Genomic DNA, 14,404 nt, shown 5'->3' with positions numbered 1-14,404 from the left:
ATATGTAAAAAATTCAAATACTTGAGTGCTGGAAATTGAAATAAAGAGACATTGAATGGAGAGAATTCTGCAGAGCTTTGCTGTAGATTTGTTGGATTTTTGTCGGGGCCTCTTGATTCTTTCGTTCCCATTTTTTGTACAACTCCCCTAAACAGGTTTGGCCAATTTTCACGTCTATCCATGATGCGTCGTGGATCACCTACTCCGTCATGGTCTTCAACTGACATTTTATGGGCTTGCTCATTGGGCCTTCTCATATTCTGCAGGCCTTTATAATTGGTGGGTTTTCAATATTTGGATTAAACAAATATAATATACTAATGATTATTGACACGCAGTGCGTTTTAATATTAAATATAATTTTATGTGAAATAATTTTTTTTAAAATTAAATTAAACTATAAAATAAAATATTAGAAGAGTGTCATGAACCTTGGATGAAATAAAAACCGGCCCTGAAAAAAATCGGCTTCCAATTCTGACTCAATATTGAAAACCGTGTTGCGGTTTTAAAAGAATCTTGCCGTATCAAGGAATCTTACACCGGCGAATCTCCCAAATTCGATCGCTAGGGTTGATGAGATTTTATTTAGGCGCTGTTTCTGATTTTTTATGTTAAAATATCGATTGAAATTCGAATTACTTGAGTTTCTGTTGACAAAAGATGATGAGGAAAGAAGAGGGTGGAATTGGCGGCGAGAAGGCTTTGGATTTGTTTCTGAAGATTGGTTTAGATGAAAGGACAGCTAAAAATACTGTTTCGAACAGCAAAGTCACTGCTAATCTCACCGCCGTAATTCAAGAGGTATGGATGTGTGCTTTGTGTGCGGGCTTTGTTGTTTATGCATGTGGTATTTTGTTTGTTCGTCGTGAAAGTGGGTGCTTTTGTACTGGGCTGATCGGAAAATTAGTGTAGAGGAACTTTTTTTTGCACAAAAAAAGTAATTTCAGTTTATCTCCAGGCATGAGTATGTTATATGCTGGTTTTGCTGTTATTCCTGAAGATTTCATAATCTTTTCGGCATGTTTTCTGGAAAAGTTGATGGTAAAAATTATATTTCTGCTTTGTACCTGTTGAGAGGTGATACACTTTGATATTGGATATTTTCAATGGAACTTCACGTGAAAGACGTCCAGAAAAATGCTTTTGTCTAGAGAATTGATCAACTCTGTTTATATGCATGGCTCTTATCACCTGGGATATTTGTAGTGTTTTTATTTATAATTTCTAAAAATGGATTAAGATGAAAAATCTAAGTGTATCTGATCCGGGAAACTATATTTCAGGCAGCTGTAACTGATGGTTGCGACCGTGCCGTTGGGAATCATCTTTACACGGTATTTGTTAGTGTGCCCTTAATATCTGTTCATCTTTGAAATATTTAAGTGCATCTGAATTTATCCATGTACTAAATTAGTAAATATGGACTAGTCTTGGTTCTCTCCTATCAAATTAACAATTGAAAACAGATAGTTCTTTTTATTGACAGGTTGCTACGAAATTCCCCTCAAATGCTCTTGTACATCGGCCCACACTGCTGAAATATATTGTTTCATCAAAGGTTTGTATTTTGTTTATCTATAATGTACTGTATGTTACTATGTTTGCAGCTACATGTCCAAATTTTTTAATATTTTCAGTTGCCTGCAGAAAAAATCAGTTTTATTTTCAATGGAATGGTCGTACTTTTTCTTGTGCAGATTAAGTCTCCTGCTCAATTGGAAGCTGCCCTCTCATTTCTTGCTGCTACTGCTTTTGATAGCATGAAAGTTGATGCTTTTGAAGCAGCTTGTGGCGTTGGTATGAATATGATTCACATCTTCAATATATATGCAAGTATTGAAGATTTAAGTAACGATTGGAACGAATGTGAAATGTTTACTGAGATTAGCAACCCTCGAATTTAATTTGTTTATAGGAGTTGAGACCTCCACAGAAGACATTGAAGTTGTTGTTGATGAGATTTTTGAAGAGAAAAAGTCTGTCATTTTGGAGCAGCGATATCGAACAAATGGTTTGTTCTTTTGTTAATAAGGTTCTTGAAACTAACGATATGATCCTGTAGCATACTTAGTTCATTAATGACTAGATGGGCGCAGAATGTTCCACTTAAGTTGCACATAAATGGTCTCAAGAATTACTTATTTCCAAATATAAAAGTAAACTGAATGTTCGATATTGAATACTAATGTTCTTTGTCTGCAACTGAATGCTTGTTGGTTTCAAAGCATGAGTAATTAGTTATGAACTGTATTTTAATTACTTTGAATTGCCAATCTATACCTGACACTTGACACTCAGCTCTCCGCTCTTGTGATTAGTATTGTTATTACTTTGAATGCCAATCTACACTTGACACTCCTCCTCAGCTTTCGCTGTCCAAATCCCACACATTACAAGTTCATCAAATTTTTATCTCGTTCTTTTGCTTTTCTTTACGTTTAACAGAAATGACCCGTCTGCTTTTTGAAAAAATCTCTTGGTGCAGTTGGTGAACTATTTGGTCATGTAAGAAAGAAGCAGCCGTGGGCTGATCCAAAGATTGTCAAGGCGAGTATTGTCACCTCTTCCACCCCTCCTTTCTATTACTTTTCATATGGCCTGAACCAGCAAAAATTAAAATAAAAACTTTCATTTACTTAGTTCTAGTTTGCTAATTGTATCGCTTGTTGACATCAGCAAATTGTTGATGCAAAATTATATGGACTTCTTGGTGAAAGAACTGTGGCAGATGATGAGAAGCCCATTAAAAAAAAGAAAGATAAGTCAGTCAAAGCTGAGGTAAGCTGTAAGCCATGTTTTCATGCTACAACGTTTCCCCTCAATAAATAAATTGAATCAAGTGATTTTTCTTCTTTTTTCTGCTAAAATTTGGACTCAACAAATTTGGTGTGTAACAAGGTTCTAAGATTCGCTAGGTGCTAGTCGGATGTCAGACCAGCGCCTAGACAGATTCCACGATATCTACATAATAAGATGAAGTTTGGTGTATTAAGGCAAGCCAATAAAACACATTTCTTGTTGGGCTTTGGTTTATATCCTATAAAAAAAGTGAAAAAAGATCACTTTCACCTTGCCGCTAAGCTGGCCGACTAGCATTTTTTCGGTGCAGTCTGGCGGATGCTTAGGCCGAAATTTAGAACACTGGTGTGTAATGAATGTGTTCATGTGATGTAGTTTTAACTTTTTTTCGCTCATCTTTTGTTGACAATTTTAAATGGACCTCTAAAAAATATTGCTTTTGTGAGTCATGAGTGATATTTTTTTCTCTTTAATTCAGATAAGTGTAATGTTCATCTGCTCTTATGCTTTTGTGTTTTAATTTGGTAGGAAAAAACTATTCTTCTAGAGACACCTCTGCAGAAACCATCTGAAGAAGAAATCAATCCATATTCAATATTTCCTTCTCCCGAGGAGAACTTTAAGGTGAAAATTTTTGAAGTCCTGTGATATTATACTGTTTGAGTCGCTTGGTTTAGATTCATTGGGTTACCGCTGTTTGGAGAGTTTGTCGCAGATGTTTTGGATGCTTCTAGATAGTTCTAAATTTTCGGAATTTTGGGGGGTTTGTATGGCATCACTTGTTTATTTGATTGAATTAGAAAAATTACATTACTTTAAATCAAGGTTGAAATTGCGGGAGGCGATGGCGGGGCGGTCGATGACTGCCTACCGCCTCGGCTGCCTAGGTGGTTGAATTTTTTTAAATAATTTTTTATAGATAATCATATATAATCATGCAATATAATGTAAGATGTGTAATTAAATAATGTTTAAGCACAAAGAAGTTTCATACAATATAATATTATCTAGATAATGTGCAAATAAATATATAAATGCAAACTATCAAGATAATTAATAAAGATTTATCATCATATTAATGCTATTATGCTAACAAAGTAATATAATTAATTTTACCAAAAAACTAATTTTAAATTTCAAAGTTTCAATCCATTATCCATCATTTGAACAAGTACTAGACTAAACATAACTAATATTCCAATTCGTCTGTATATGCACCATCTACTACATCTATGATCCTCTCGTCATCGACTCAAAATCAACATCTTCTTCATTTTCCTTCTCCGATGTATCTAAATCTTTGTCAAGTTCTCTAATGGGGATGTTCCTCGCACTCCTCCTTGGTTGTAGCTCTTCATCCGCTCCCGAGGCCTTCGCTACCATTCTCCAAGTAAGTCCTGAACCCGGCTCGACCTCATCTTCGTCACCATCATCAACAAGCCAACCTTGAGCTTCTCTAGCTTGAGAGGATATAAGCAAATCTCCACCCATTTCTCTTTTACACTTCATCATAAGATTGACATTGAATTTGACATATACAAGATCATTCAATCTTGATGTCTCAAGCCTATTCCTCTTCTTATTATGTATATAAAAATTTAAAACCATAGATAGATAACATAATTTATGAATTAGTTATCAATATTTACCCCTTCAAATTGACTCCAATTTCTTTCACACCCTGTTGAACTACTTGCTATGTTGCATGGATAGGAGTACGAGTATTGTATCGAATGCGATACGGATACGGCGACACGTCAAATTTTGAAGATATAAGATACGATACGGCTAAGATACGACAATCATTAAAATATATATAAATATTATATATATTTATATTTTTATAAATTTATATAAATTTAGTATTGAAAAGTAAAATTTATAGAGATAGATGTAATATTTCATTAATCCTAATATCTTAAGTACAAATTATTAAATGCAAAATCCATCTTAAGCAATTAAAAAGAAATCAAACATCCATATCGGTTGAATTGAGAGTCGCTTGAGCAGAAATGGAATAAAAGAGATGGAAAAATGTATTTAGGGATTTAAAAGCCAGCCCAATTTATTTTAAATTATTTTCCCTTTAGTCCTTAGAAATTTTAATTTTTTTAATTAACCCCTAAAACTTTTAAATATTTGCAATTTTGTCCAAACGTATCCTTAAAACGTATCCACGCCGTATCCATGGCGTGTCCTCGCCGTGTCCAAAACGTATCCGGCTGGTCAACCCTAAACAAAGTCAACGATATGGATTTTGAGGTATTCGTGTCGTATCCATATCCGATACTTCAAAAAAAATAAAAATTAAGATATCCGTGCTACATAGACTACTTGTCAAAGAGAGAAATCTCATTGCCATTTTTTGTAAGTTTGGAGTGTCATCACCATAATTGGACCATCATCCAACTTAAAAAAGCAAAGAGGAAAAAAATAATTAAACCAAAGATAGGTAAAAAAATACATGTACTGACATGAATAAAAATAAAGGAAAAAAGATTTACCTTGGTCAAAGTCATGGTACACATCCATCTTCTCATATGCCGTGACCACCATTTTTCTTCAAAGTTTCCAGATTTACACTTAATACTTCAACAATTCATCATTCAATGGTAGATTGCATGTCCTCGTCAGTGGGAAAAATTCTCAACAGAATTCAAAAATTCATTCATAACATTGGTGTCATTCGATATGCTTGAATCTTTGAAGTAGAAAAATGGATTCACTAAGTAAGCGGCATAATGCAAAGGACTATCAAGTCTACCCTTAGACTTCTCATCAATAATTTTCAAAATAGGGATGACATTTTCCTCTTTTTGAAAGACTTTTTATTGTCTTCTTTGGCTTGTTTAAGAGCACCCAATAAGAAAGGCCATTGAGGGCTTCTTGTCATCATCAACAAGATGGAAAACTTTCAGTAAAGAGAAGAAAACATTCAAAGCCAAAGAAACACCATTCCAAAAAGATATACTTGTTACCGTCGCTTCCGCCGCTTTCCCCTTCACACTACTCCTTAACTTTGTTTTGCTCCATTCATCAGATGTAAACATGAGTCCCAATTGATATGTAAGCATGAGTCTCAAGCAACATCTACTTATTTATCGTTTCAATATCTTTTACGAGAGCTTCTTCACTAAATGGTTAATTGGCCCTTCTCTTATTTACGCTGTCACGTTGTTGGCTTCTGTTGCAATCTGCAGACTTCTGCTCTTGTCGCTGTTATTTAATCTTGTTACTTATTATTGTGAACTTATTAATTATTTGTTGTTTTTTGTGACATTGTGACTTAATTATTTCATATTTTAATATATTATTCTAATTTCTAAGATAAATAATTTTTTTTAAAAAATTAAAAATGTGCGCCTTGCTTTGGTAAGGCGCGCGCCTCGCCTTGCGCCTCAGGCTCCAGAGCCTCGATGTGCCTTGCGCCCTTGACAACTATGTGTTTATCAAGTTAGTCTCTCTCTTTTTCAAGGTAGTCTCTCTCTTTTTTTGTCCTCATCGGATGCTTTAAGACATGCTTCAACTTGTCCTACACTACCCGCAATATGATGCTATATCCTATAAACTCCTCCTTTAATAAGTCTCTCACACAACTTTCTTGTGATCTAATCCCCTTTCTCTTTGTTATACAACACCCATATTTCCAAACAATATCAATAGACTATGACTTAAATTCCAACCCCGGTTGTTATCTGTTTCCGCCATTAATCTTCAACAATAAATCAATAATAATAGGGGAAAAAAATTTGATTTTTGAAATCACAAAATCTGAAATATCATAAAAAAGTACGATAAATAATAAATATGCAATGCCTAACCTAAATATTCTGGCTGCTGGGGGCGGCGGGTGGCAGGCGGTGTGTGGTGAGCTTAGTGGTTGAGACTTGAGAGTGAAAACCAAAAATAAAAAAAAGAAAGTGAGGTGTGCTAGAGTTTTGATATTTAAAATTAGTTGACTTTGACTATGTTTTTAAAATTCTCGAATAAATTTTTAAAATTGTTGACTACAACTTAAAATCTTGAATGCCCGCCTCGCCCGCATCCTTGCTGTCTCGCCCGCCTGCTCGCCGTCTCGACCGCCTCCATATAGCTTGGGTCGCCTGAAACACCAGCCTCATGCGTAGGCGGTGCGGTCGAGGGCCGCCTATCGCCTAGGCAGCCGCCTCGACCACCATTTAGAACACTTCTTTAAATAGATTTCAGAATGATATGTCAAAGAGATGAAAGTGTAGTGACTCAAATGTCCCCTTGACAGTTTCTTTGAGACTTCCAGATTACATTTGGTCAATTGGTGTAAAATATTACTGACCTGAGAACTGTTTTACGCTATACATATCTCTAGAAGAGGTCCATACTTGATACTGAAGTAAACTTGTGTCTCTAATTCTCTATTCTTTCTGTCTCTCTTTATCGACCAATTGAGGCTTGTGTGACATTTCAAAATTTTTAGATTGTTCATCACAAATTTAACACCTTGTATATACTGTGCCTCTATGTGATAATTATTGATGCATTGATGGTTGACCATATTTTCCTATCTATCAACTTAAAGTCTCCTAGTATTCTTTGTGTGTTTTTTGGAAACCTCAACTATTCCCGCTGAAAGTATGTTGGAATGTGTTGATATTTACTTGATTTATATGTCAACTTAACGTCCCCACACATTCTTTGAGAACCCACTAGCTTCCGCGGAAATTATTTTTAGCTTTAGTGAACTTTGATTTTCAATTAACTAATTTGTATTTACTCGTGCATCATGTTTGTAATCAGTAATAGTGTTGGATCTGTAGGAATTTTGTTGCTAATTCATAAGTTTCAAACATTAGTAAATATATTCGTACTGTTTCTCTCTTTATTTTTCTTTCAGTTTTTTGTTTTATTTTGGATATTGAATATATCACTGATTTCAGGTGCACACAGAAATATATTTCAGTGATCGTCCTGTGCTTAGAGCTTGTAATTCAAAGGAATTACTAGAAAAGCATTTGAAGGTCACTGGAGGAAAAGTTTTTACTCGCTTTCCACCTGAACCAAATGGATATTTGCATATTGGTCATGCCAAGGTGATTAAATTATCAGGTTAATCTGTTGAAGGTCGTTTTGTTTGGGATATTTTAAATTTTTCTATGAACCGGGTTATTAATTTTATAGGCTATGTTTGTGGACTTTGGCCTAGCGAAAGAGAGAGGTGGGTGCTGCTATCTGAGGTTAGTCTGCTTATGCTTTAACTTATCAATTTTCTTTAATCACCATAATGATGTAATTCTCTAATTTATGACCATTACTTTTTTGAACTTGGTGACGCCTGCTTGTATTTTAATATTTTAGTTTTATCCATAAAATATTTTCTCTTTGTATTTCTGGGAATGATGTGTCGGGGATGTGGTTTGTGAGGTTAATGACAGAATAGATTATGTGGTTGGTTGGTGTTCTTCGCGGAAGTCATTGACTTGTGATGATTGTACATTGAAAAAAATTGTGCACTCCATTGATGTAGAATTTGTATTATATAGGACGGAAGATTAAGACGGGTTAAGGAAGACTTATGGAGTTCAGGGAGACTTTATTTTGATGGTTACAAATGATTTTACTTTTATAGTTAGCAACACTACTGAAATTAATTGAGCAATTTCTTTTGAAAAGATAATGGGAAGATGGAGGAATGACTCTGACAGTATCAGATATATCACATAAATTACTTTTTATGGGTGCCCTGGAAGTAGGGTGTAAATATCTGTTCTAGCTCCTGCTTATTTTAGTTGATAAGTTGTTGTCGGCACATTTTTTTCTTTTGCTTGTGTAGTTGTGTTTGTTTGCTCCAGGAATGGTGTTATTTGTATGCGTTGACATGTTAGATTTTGTAAACCCTCAGCATGATGTTTCTAACACGAAAATGGCTTCTATTGTTTGGAAATGCAAATACCTACACGATTAGTAGTCAGAAATGTGTGCTGATGAATTTATTATAATTTCAATGTTTCTGTCTTGAGAACCGGCTGTTGAATAGGTTCTCTTATTTTACCTCGAGTCAGCTGTCTCTTTCATTTTGTGTATACTGGTCATTTGGTAACTGACTATCTAAGTTTACGATTGACAAGATACGATGATACCAACCCAGAAGCTGAGAAAAAAGAGTACATCGATCACATTGAAGAGATTGTTGGTTGGATGGGTTGGAAGCCTTTTAAGGTATAGTTTTTTCACAATGATATGACATTTTTTTGTGTTAATATCTTCTAACTTATTTTGGAATGTATATAGATCACTTACACAAGTGATTACTTCCAAGAACTTTACGAGCTAGCAGTGGAGCTGATACGAAGAGGACATGCTTATGTTGATCATCAGGTTGATTTTGCAGAACATGCAGTTCCTTTCTTGTATTTAATTGTAATTCTATGCTGGCTTGCTAAAACTTATTCTGACCATCATCTAAACCATTCTGAAAAGTTCATCAGTTGTAGCGCATCATGGTGTTGGACCTGTTGGTAATTATTAAAAATGTCATAAATTTACGTTGAAGCTAATTATGACCTCATTTGTCTTTAAGGAATTTAGTTTCAAGTTTTGACATAAAAAAAAACCGTGGCTGTTTTAAGCAGACACCTGATGAGATAAAGGATTATAGGGAGAAGAAGATGAACAGCCCCTGGAGAGATAGACCTGTAAAAGAATCTTTAAAATTGTTTGATGACATGAAGCGGGGAATGATCGAAGAAGGCAAAGCAACATTAAGAATGAAACAGGACATGCAGAGTGATAATTTCAATATGTATGATCTGATTGCTTATCGTATAAAGGCAAGTATTTGAATTTGGATTTTAATGATCATTTAAATTCAAATAATACATGACATCATTTCTGACTTACCATTTTGCAGTTCATTCCTCATCCACATGCTGGAGACAAATGGTGCATCTACCCGAGTTATGATTACGCTCATTGTATTGTTGATTCTATCGAAAATATTACTCATTCGGTATGCCACTTTTTTCTTGGAATTTATCTCTGGTTAAAGATATTTTATAACTAGTTTTAAGCATCTTTTTTTTTTAAAATCCAGATTTACTTTCTAAATGGTAAAATGTTATCTTAGGATATCAAAAACAAGATTTTTTTGGTTACTTCCTTTGGTAACGTTCTTTTCAATATTTGCAACCATGTTAAATTGAGGTATTTGATACCTAAATTTCTATTTTCCTTGAATTATACTTATTTAAAGTGGGTAAGTATTTTAGCCAGCGACTAGAGATTATGTATTATTTTACTTGTACTTCTATTAAAATTGGAGTAAATGTCTGCTTGTGATTCTTTATCCAGCTCTGTACGCTCGAATTTGAGACACGACGAGCCTCATACTACTGGTTATTGGATGCTCTAAGCCTTTACCAGCCCTATGTATGGGAGTACTCCCGATTGAACATCACTAATACAGTGATGTCAAAGCGGAAGGTGACTAGAAGTTTGCATGCACATAACCCGTTTTTGCAATTGCATTTGCAGTTCTTTTGAACTGATTTTTAGATTTGAGTGTTGCAGTTAAATCGTCTGGTAACAGAGAAGTGGGTTGATGGCTGGGATGATCCTCGTCTTATGACTCTTGCTGGATTGCGCCGTAGAGGGGTGACTGCTACTTCTATAAATGCTTTTGTTCGAGGAATTGGAATCACCAGAAGGTTTAAATGTTTTTTCGTAGAGCTTTCTATTATTCAAGGTGCTCCACGGTTATGTTACCTATCTGTTCTCTGATATTCTTTCCATTTCCTGTACTGCAGTGACTGTAGTATGATACAACTAGATCGCCTAGAGTACCACGTAAGGGAGGAATTGAACAAAACAGCACCTCGGACAATGGTTGTGCTAAACCCACTAAAGGTTTGTGGCTTAACCCATTATCTATTTATTTTTGCGGGGAGATTGGGTTTACTCTAATTTTAGTGCAAAACTACAAGTTTGTGCAGGAAACATAACAAATGTTATATGGTTTTTCTTTGTTTCAGGTCGTCCTCACAAACATGGAGGACTCTGTAATTAACCTGGATGCAAAGAAATGGCCTGATGCTCCAGAAGACGATGTATCTTCATTTTATAAGGTATACATGGAACTTGTGTAAATTGTTTTATTGTACTGTAGTTCTTTATCTTCCTTTTGTGATATAGCCAGCCAGTTTGACGAGGTTTATTAAGGTTTTAAACTGTATTTGTTGTTAATACAAATCACTTGCAATATTTCTACTACTAGTATTGCATCATTCACGTGGCCGCTGGCTGCTAAAGTTGCCATAAATGGCATTAGTGATTATGGATGTTTGACATTTCTCCTCTTTTTCCTCTGCAACAGATACCCTTCTCAAGCGTCGTTTATATTGAACATTCAGATTTTCGGATGAAAGATTCGAAAGACTACTATGGACTTGCTCCTGGCAAATCTGTCCTTTTAAGGTATCATATCATATTATTTAAACGTACCTAAGTTCATCAAACTAATAGTTGCACAAAATAAATGTAGGTATGCATTTCCTATTAAATGCACAGAAGTAATTATCGGAGATGATAACACAACTATTCTTGAAGTACATGCGGAGTATGACCTCGCTAAGAAATCCAAACCAAAGGTATTCTGGTTGAAATTATTTGGTGATAAACATGCAGGAATTTCTGAGATTTCACTTTTCCCCAATGCTACTTTGATATTCTGTTCTTTAGGGGGTTTTGCACTGGGTTTCAGAATCTTCTCCAGGCGTTGATCCACTCAAGGTTGAAGTAAGACTGTTCGACAAACTCTTCAGTTCCGAGGTTGCAACTCTTTGCAATTACACACTGCTCTTTTTCCTTTTTGATGTTTTGCATCTTGCTTTGTTCTTTGAACATGTTAACATAAAAATTTCAATGATGCGTGTTGTTGCAAACAGAATCCTGCTGAGCTCGAAAAATGGCTTGGTGATTTGAACCCTCAATCAAAAGTTGTCATATCAGATGCATATGCCGTTCCTACACTGAAAGATGCTGCAATTGGTGACAGATTTCAATTTGAAAGACTAGGTAAACTTCTAAACTTTGCAGGTTTCCGCTTTTCGTCATCAATTTTCCACTAAATGTCATTTTCAAGTTTTTTTGCGCCTGTTTTTCGATAATTGTATTTGGTTTTGAGGTCCTTAATTGGTATTATTAAAAGACTATAATCCTCCAATTACTCGGTGGACATAACTCTGTGGAGGGACTGTGGTCCTCTACGACTCTTTTCTTCACAATTCTTTCTTAGCAGATGAGGCTCCCTGTTTTGGTACACCCTTTTCTTTACATTTTTTTCATATGAACTCCCAATCAAACCAAACTCCACAAAAAAACTAAGATATAGGATGAGTAGTTTAAATGAGACGTGTTCCAAAAATTTTATTGTGTTTCAGATTAAGACAAATGTTTCTGGCACATTCAAAAATAATTTAAATGCATGTCTGGCATTGTGTACCCATATGAAAATGAAAACACAATTTTGTATCATAAATTTTTAACTGATGAATTTCTGATCTTTCTGCATACTGCAACCGTAGATCAAAATTCTTATGAGTCCATGAACTGTGAAAACTGATTTTTTACATATTTTCTATCTTTTCCAGGCTATTTCGCCGTTGATAAGGATTCTTCGCCTGAAAAGCTAGTATTTAATCGGGTCGTTACTTTGCGAGATAGTTATGGAAAGATGGGCAAATGAAGTGGGGATTGCCAAATTATATGTAAGTAAGCAGCATAGGCTAGTTATTCTGTACAAATCCGAACTACACGGATTCCCACCCTCCCCCCATTTAAAAAAGAAAAGCTGGGGGACGCAACATTTTCCTGTAATTTGATATTAAAACAGAGTTCAGATTGGTCTGGTACAAGTTATGGTTAGTGTTCATTGCTAGTTTATTTCAAAGCTGCTGTTAAAGTAAATTCAAGTTATTATCATTCACTAACTTGGGGCCTCGTCTGGAAAAAATGATTTTTTTGGCATGTTTCAGTTCGTGGTATGTATATATTTTAAATTTAACCTGGTTGGTTATGTTTTGAATTCATGTTCAAAAACCAAGAAAGTTTTTTGTTGCTTTTGGTGGTGTATTTTCTTGGAAATAAAATTCGTTTCTTTTTGCATGTCATCCTTCGACATTTCGTTCCATTCCCGAGAATGAAACCAAATAATATTCCAAGTATTTGGTGTTGTAGCAAGTTTCAATTTAGTAGTTGATTGCTGATTGTGTGTTTATTAACAATTTCTTTTTATTCAATATTTAATTATCGAGATTTTATGTTGACAAACTAAAACTCACTCTGTCTCAATTACGTATGATTTGTTTTATTTTTTCGATCGTTTTAAATATATAGTCTAATATTTCGCATTTTTTTGTTTTTTATTAGTATTTTTTATTAACTAAATATTGAAAAACATGTAACTAATTTTTTAATAAAATAAAGATAAAATATGAAGTTTGTAACTTTTACTTTATATTTGAATTTTTTAATTTGTGAAAAGACGAACAAATAAGTGTAAATGAGGCGAAAGGAAATTGATTTACTTTATGGAATGTGGTTGTACGATGATATTGAGATTGATGTTAATGTTTGCACATAAAAAATAAAATTACATATAATATTTGTTGAATTCAAGATCAAGAAAGTGCGGATGAAAGTTTAACAAGTTCGAAAATATTTTTAGTTCATTAGGCTAAAAGATTTTGAGCGGTTAATTAGTAGAAAATATTTGATAAATTCTCTGGATTCACACAACTGACCATGAAGCTCACCGTGCAACGATGTTAAACATTGGAAATCATGGGAGAGGACGGGGACCGGGAAGAACGGTTTGTTTCACCATGCCCGTGCAGGCAGTGTCTGCACGGACAATGAATGGCCCGGATCAGTCCACATGAGTGATCCGGGCCCACCTCTATGTTAAAAAAAAAATTTGATTCGGAAAAATCCGAGCCGTTGGATCGACCCCTGCAGGCAGTGCCCGCAGAGGTAGGGTCGACCGAACCGAGAAGAACTGCCTCATACATAGTAGAAGAAAAGAAATCAGTCGACAGAAAAGAACTCACAATAACAACTCAACTCATCACTCAACAATATTCCATTAGCAAATCTACAAAGTTTCATAGCTTTTATTATTTCTATTAGATTTCCAAGCATTTTACGTTTTTCACATTTCAGATTTTAGCAAGTTTTATTATAATTTTCATATTTTGCGAATTCCAAGTGATTTACGAAAAAAAGAATCAAGTTTGGAATTTGTTTTCTTCAATTTCCAATGTCGTTTTCAACAATTTCGTTTATTTTGGTGTATATTAGTTTAAGAGATTAGACATGATGATCAAATTTAATATCCATTTCTTTTGAATTCATATAAATCATATTTTTATTATTATCACACAAATTGATGTATTTTGCACCTGTCACGCTCACCAACTACAAAAAATCGTACAAATAAAATTGACACGCCTGATGGGACCATAAATATGTCGCCAAAGACGAGGAAATTCAGAGAAGAGTAGAGAGGTTCAACAAGAAACATGAACGAGGATTTGAGGGCAAGACAACAATTAATGGATACATTTAAGGCCTT

The 14,404-nt window shown here is 34.7% G+C and overlaps 1 protein-coding gene across 2 annotated transcripts; it reads left to right on the top strand.

Annotated features, from left to right (window-relative positions):
- Positions 1-467: 467 nt before the first annotated feature.
- LOC140837223 (glutamine--tRNA ligase-like) lies at positions 468-12,757 on the top strand. 2 transcript variants are annotated; one of them, XM_073203302.1, is made up of 23 exons: positions 468-804; positions 1,287-1,337; positions 1,490-1,561; positions 1,701-1,800; positions 1,919-2,014; positions 2,489-2,550; positions 2,680-2,781; positions 3,331-3,426; positions 7,716-7,868; positions 7,957-8,012; positions 8,904-8,994; positions 9,067-9,153; positions 9,408-9,605; positions 9,686-9,784; positions 10,126-10,257; positions 10,345-10,481; positions 10,581-10,680; positions 10,806-10,898; positions 11,147-11,247; positions 11,315-11,420; positions 11,512-11,601; positions 11,718-11,847; positions 12,423-12,610. In XM_073203302.1, exons 1-23 carry the CDS (start codon positions 664-666, stop codon positions 12,515-12,517), a joined length of 2,388 nt encoding a protein of 795 aa, XP_073059403.1. In that variant the 5' UTR covers positions 468-663; the 3' UTR covers positions 12,518-12,610. The 2 variants fall into 2 exon arrangements, with proteins under 2 accessions (XP_073059403.1, XP_073059402.1); XM_073203301.1 differs by lacking the exons at positions 468-804; positions 1,287-1,337; positions 1,490-1,561; ... (8 more) ...; positions 9,067-9,153; positions 9,408-9,605 and adding an exon at positions 12,618-12,757 and having other exon boundaries at positions 9,637-9,784; positions 12,423-12,518.
- Positions 12,758-14,404: the final 1,647 nt, after the last annotated feature.

Source organism: Primulina eburnea, chromosome 7, assembly GCF_022965805.1.
Source record: "Primulina eburnea isolate SZY01 chromosome 7, ASM2296580v1, whole genome shotgun sequence".
In the NCBI taxonomy this organism is placed as follows: domain Eukaryota; kingdom Viridiplantae; phylum Streptophyta; class Magnoliopsida; order Lamiales; family Gesneriaceae; genus Primulina; species Primulina eburnea.
The sequence above is the reverse complement of the archived record's forward strand: the minus strand, read 5'-3'. Positions and strand labels throughout refer to the sequence as shown.

Bases quoted from the DNA above. Each gene is read 5' to 3' on its own strand.
- LOC140837223 (XM_073203302.1), top strand. From the start codon at position 664: ATGATGAGGAAAGAAGAGGGTGGAATTGGCGGCGAGAAGGCTTTGGAT. The intron at 8,013-8,903 runs GTTAGTCTGCTT...ACGATTGACAAG, and splicing joins GGTGGGTGCTGCTATCTGAG to ATACGATGATACCAACCCAG. The intron at 11,848-12,422 runs GTAAACTTCTAA...TATCTTTTCCAG, and splicing joins ATTTCAATTTGAAAGACTAG to GCTATTTCGCCGTTGATAAG.